A 5,000-nucleotide genomic window follows, 5' to 3' on the forward strand; every position below is an offset into this window, starting at 1 on the left:
TTCAAAATCGATTTAAACCTCTTATAATCGATTACTTCTGGGACAAAACGCCGCCAATAAAATTATTTTAAATGAGTTTAAACAGATTTAAGATAGGAAATTAAAATAAAGGATTGATTTAAATCAGAGTTTGAGTTCACGTATACAGTTTCGGACACACACCAATTGGACGATGTTGACATCAGGTAGGTGTTTCCTTGTAGAATCATCACCTGCTTGCAGTCAAAACGTATCCTTCCAGAGATTCGTTTCTGAAGTTAACTGATCAAATATCTCCTCACATCTTTGCAAACCTCACGCCTGTCGATAAAACAAAATGACATAACAACAAAATGACATAAAAATTTAAAAAAATAAGTTTTGATCCCCATCTAACCTCTCAGTATTGTTCTATAATCTAACCCGCCCTCAGTCTACTATCACTACTATCACATCTTCTGATCAGTTTCTGCAATGTCAGGATTGGATTTTTCCGTTCTCTTTTTGTGAAAACGAGCATATACAGTTTTTCGTTTATCCATTTTTTGTTTAAATCTTTCCAGTTACGCTTAGCTAACACCCGGTTGAAACGGATTCCCCGAAACTTAAGCTTCCTATCAGCTGCTTGAAAAATTCGACCGGTTTCCGCTGGGTTTGTTAACACATTAACTTGTTATACAACAAAGCATATTTTGCTAATGAGGTCAATGCAATACAACAGAGCACGGGCCTGAACCCAAATTGAATAATTTTAACAAAAAAGATCCTAAGGGAAATTTGTAGGGCAATCAGCTTCCTACTCATAATTATAAAACTTTAGATCTTTTTCAAATTTGATGCCACTTGTTTCTGTTGTTATACCAAACAGTTTTCAATTCCATTATCGTTGCTACAGATATTTCAAAACTATTAACGAAATCAAACAAAGTTCAAATTTTAACCCATTTGCAACCTATTTTCTTCAATTTTCAAAACCTATAACCGCAGCATAATAAACTGAGATCTATAACCAAAACTATTCAAGGAAACCCAATGTCTTGCGATATCCGCAGTCAATGGTGTGTTCCAGCTCCTCCCGTACAGACAAAATAGATAAAATAATCGATTAAAATGGATCAAAAGTACAAAAAACGTTCTTATTAAAATCGATTTAAGTTGCACTTTTAAACTTCAGAATCGATTTAAACCTCTTATAATCGATTACTTCTGGGACAAAACGCCGCCAATAAAATTATTTTAAATGAGTTTAAACAGATTTAAGATAGGAAATTAAAATAAAGGATTGATTTAAATCAGAGTTTGAGTTCACGTATACAGTTTCGGACACACACCAATTGGACGATGTTGACATCAGGTAGGTGTTTCCTTGTAGAATCATCACCTGCTTGCAGTCAAAACGTATCCTTCCAGAGATTCGTTTCTGAAGTTAACTGATCAAATATCTCCTCACATCTTTGCAAACCTCACGCCTGTCGATAAAACAAAATGACATAACAACAAAATGACATAAAAATTTAAAAAAATAAGTTTTGATCCCCATCTAACCTCTCAGTATTGTTCTATAATCTAACCCGCCCTCAGTCTACTATCACTACTATCACATCTTCTGATCAGTTTCTGCAATGTCAGGATTGGATTTTTCCGTTCTCTTTTTGTGAAAACGAGCATATACAGTTTTTCGTTTATCCATTTTTTGTTTAAATCTTTCCAGTTACGCTTAGCTAACACCCGGTTGAAACAGATTCCCTGAAACTTAAGCTTCCTATCAGCTGCTTGAAAAATTCGACCGGTTTTCGCTGGGTTTGTTAACACATTAACTTGTTATACAACAAAGCATATTTTGCTAATGAGGTCAATGCAATACAACAGAGCACGGGCCTGAACCCAAATTGAATAATTTTAACAAAAAAGATCATAAGGGAAATTTGTAGGGCGGTCAGCTTCCTACTCATAATTATAAAACGTTAGATCTTTTTCAAATTTGATGCCACTCGTTTCTGTTGTTATACCGAACAGTTTTCAATTCCATCATCATTGCTACAGATATTTCAGAACTATTAACGTAATCAAACAAAGTTCAAATTTTAACCCATTGGCAACCTATTTTCTTCAATTATCAAAAACTACAACCGCAGCATAATAAACTGAGACCTGTAACCAAAACTACTCAAGGAAACCCAATGTCTTGCGATATCCGCAGTCAATGGTGTGTTCAAGCTCCTCGCGTAGAGCCAAAATAGATAAAATAATCGATTAAAATGGATCAAAAGTACAAAAATCGTTTTTATTAAAATCGATTTAAGTTGCACTTTTAAACTTCAAAATCGATTTAATTCTCCTATAATCGATTGCTTCTGGGACAAAACCCGGCCAAAAAAAATTAATTAAAATGAGTTTAAGTAGATTTAGTAAGACATACCATGTTGTAAAAAAAACCAAGTAGCACCTTTAAACCAGATTCTGCACAAAACGCAAAATCATAAGATAGAGCAAGATTTGTCAGAAGTTATTAATAGCCGCCCTCATCTTCTCAGCCGGCTATTATAGCGCTCCTATTTTTTTTACAATTCAAAGAATTTGAATTGTATTGGGGCGCTGTCTTTTTTTTTAAGATCTGTTTACACATTTTCATGATTTTTGAAGTCAAATTGGAGTAGTGATTTTGGTCACGCCGAAACAGGAAATGGAGCGAAAAAGCAGGTGGTTTTGCGGCGTGAATTTTTTTCGCACTAATTTTAAAGTAGAGTGAGAACACGGTGTTTGAACAAAAATTCGGTTTCTCGGTAGTGGTTTTTTGTTCACATGCGACAATTTCACTCTAATTTTTACTGTTTTTTCGAGTTTTTGGATCGGATTTTTTTCTAAATGGTTTTCCCAATCCATTCACAGCTCATTCTAGGCCGAGTTTTTTTGTTTGAATTAAAGTTTTATTTCTCGCTAGTGGTTTTTTTGTTCATATGCGGCAATTTCACTCTAATTTTTACTGTTTTTTCGAGTTTTTGGATCGGATTTTTTTCTAAATTGTTTTCCCAATCCATTCACAGCTCATTCTTGGCCGAGTTTTTTGTTTGAATTAAAGTTTTATTTCTCGCTAGTGGTTTTTTTGTTCATATGCGGAATTTTGACATCGATTTTCTGTTTTTTTTCTCATTTTTTGTCTGATTTTTTTTTAAAATTGATTTCTCAATTCACTCATAGTCCATTCTAGGTCTAGTTTTTCTGTTTAGTCAATGAAAATTCTTTGAATTGTACGTCAGGACTTGTCCTGCTATGTTTTTTTACTTCGTCGAATAAAAAAATGTTCGCTTTACCTCATTTTGCCGCCTTTTCAACATTTTGCGTGAAATCTTTTTGACTTCTCTAGGCTAGTTTCTCTCTTCTCTCATTCTGCTAAAAGTGATTTTGAACATCAGTTGCTCAGCAAAGCAATCCGAAATGAACAGAGATAGTACAAAAATGGTTGTCAGAAATAGAAACGGGATAAACCCATAAAGCCCAATTTTAGATGCCCGCTATTTGAACGTCGTTCCTATAAGTCTTATTTACCATCTCTAATGCTTATTGTTATTGAAGTAGCCCCTGTAGCCTCTCTCTAAGAAACAGAAGTATGTTCAACTACGAAATGCCATCAAAATAAATCGGACTTAAAAATGTTTTTGTACAAAAATCTTTTTTTTTTTCAATATCTTCTGTTATTTCAATCCCAATCATGCTTATTGGAATCAACGGCGGCTATTTTCCGGCAATCTGCCGGGTATGTTTAAGAATTATCAAGAAATTTTAGCAAACTCAGCTCCCGAAACTTTTTTGACCAACAAATGAACCAAACTCTTAAGAAGATCTTTCACGGCATGGCAATTTATGTCAAGTTTCCTTTATCTGAGCGATGAAAACGCTTGAACCTATTAGGTGAACATGAAACGTGATCGATCTCTATGCTAATATACTAATTTATTAGTCCTTTTCAAAAAATAGCAAAAATATCGTCATAAGAAAGAAAGGTATAGCAAGAGTAGAGGGTTCGTTATTCGCTAAAATCTGATTCAACGTAGCGCGGGACCTCAGCCTATGTTGACAGGTGATATCCCTTATTTGATTTATGTATGTGACATCCTATTAATAGCCTTTGGTTTCAATTTCGTCCTTCTGACTCCAAGTTATCAATTAGGAATTATTATTGGGTGTACGAAATAAGGTGTAGTAAATGGGGTGTTGATAGATTGCGGAGTGGCTGAACAGGACTGACCACACAGTGAGAGATGTAGAGTGTAAGATGTGGTGTTCACAAGATGAAGACCACTCACAAGTGAGCTACGAGCCACCAGAGTTCCACTTAGAAGGACAATGCCGTCTCTGCATCACATGTCCCAAGCACTACCGAAAGCTGTCAGTCAGAAACAGTAATGATTACCTCTCAAATGCAAATTGTATTACCATAGCGCGTCCCATAAAGTTGAAATTAGCGGATGTTTCAAAGATCACCCACCCAACAGAGTTTAAAGGTTAAAGTTCAAACTTAAAATATGTATATAAAAGCAACTGAAAAGGACATACAGGAAAAAAGCGTTGGCATCCAAATGAACACATTGAAGCCCAATTGCATGTTTTGGTATCTTTCGAACGATCGATTATTTCAATTTTATGGGACAGACAATAAAATATGTATATAAAAGCAACTGAAAAGGACATACAGGAAAAAAGCGTTGGCATCCAAATGAACACATTGAAGCCCAATTGCATGTTTTGGTATCTTTCGAACGATCGATTATTTCAATTTTATGGGACAGACAATAATAATAATTGCGGTTTCTGCGTAATGGCAGCGGAACAATATTTTCGCAGCCATTATCCTCTTTTTACGACCACATGAGTGTCCATGAGCCGTACGGTCAGGACTAAGTTTAGCGAAAAAGTTTGCGTGACGAAAATAGTTGCAAAACTCAGTTGGAATCCTTTGATTGGTCAACAAAAGAAATTTAAAAAATAATTTTGATCCCCAGCTGACAACTAAAACCTCTCAG

General features: G+C 35.1%; 1 protein-coding gene across 1 annotated transcript in view; it reads left to right on the plus strand.

The window, feature by feature from the left end:
* The window catches only part of LOC142356686 (uncharacterized), a gene marked incomplete at both ends in the record, with an annotated part of 29,157 nt that overhangs the window by 23,089 nt on the left and 1,068 nt on the right, over window positions 1-5,000 (plus strand). Inside the window, one exon of the mRNA XM_075408512.1 lies at window positions 4,199-4,369. Coding sequence (XP_075264627.1) covers window positions 4,199-4,369 — 171 coding nt within the window. The remainder of the gene's footprint in view (window positions 1-4,198; window positions 4,370-5,000) is intronic.

The sequence above is a fragment of the Convolutriloba macropyga genome, unplaced genomic scaffold (assembly GCF_964194025.1).
Source record: "Convolutriloba macropyga unplaced genomic scaffold, txConMacr16.3 SCAFFOLD_2289, whole genome shotgun sequence".
In the NCBI taxonomy this organism is placed as follows: Eukaryota; Metazoa; Xenacoelomorpha; order Acoela; family Convolutidae; genus Convolutriloba; species Convolutriloba macropyga.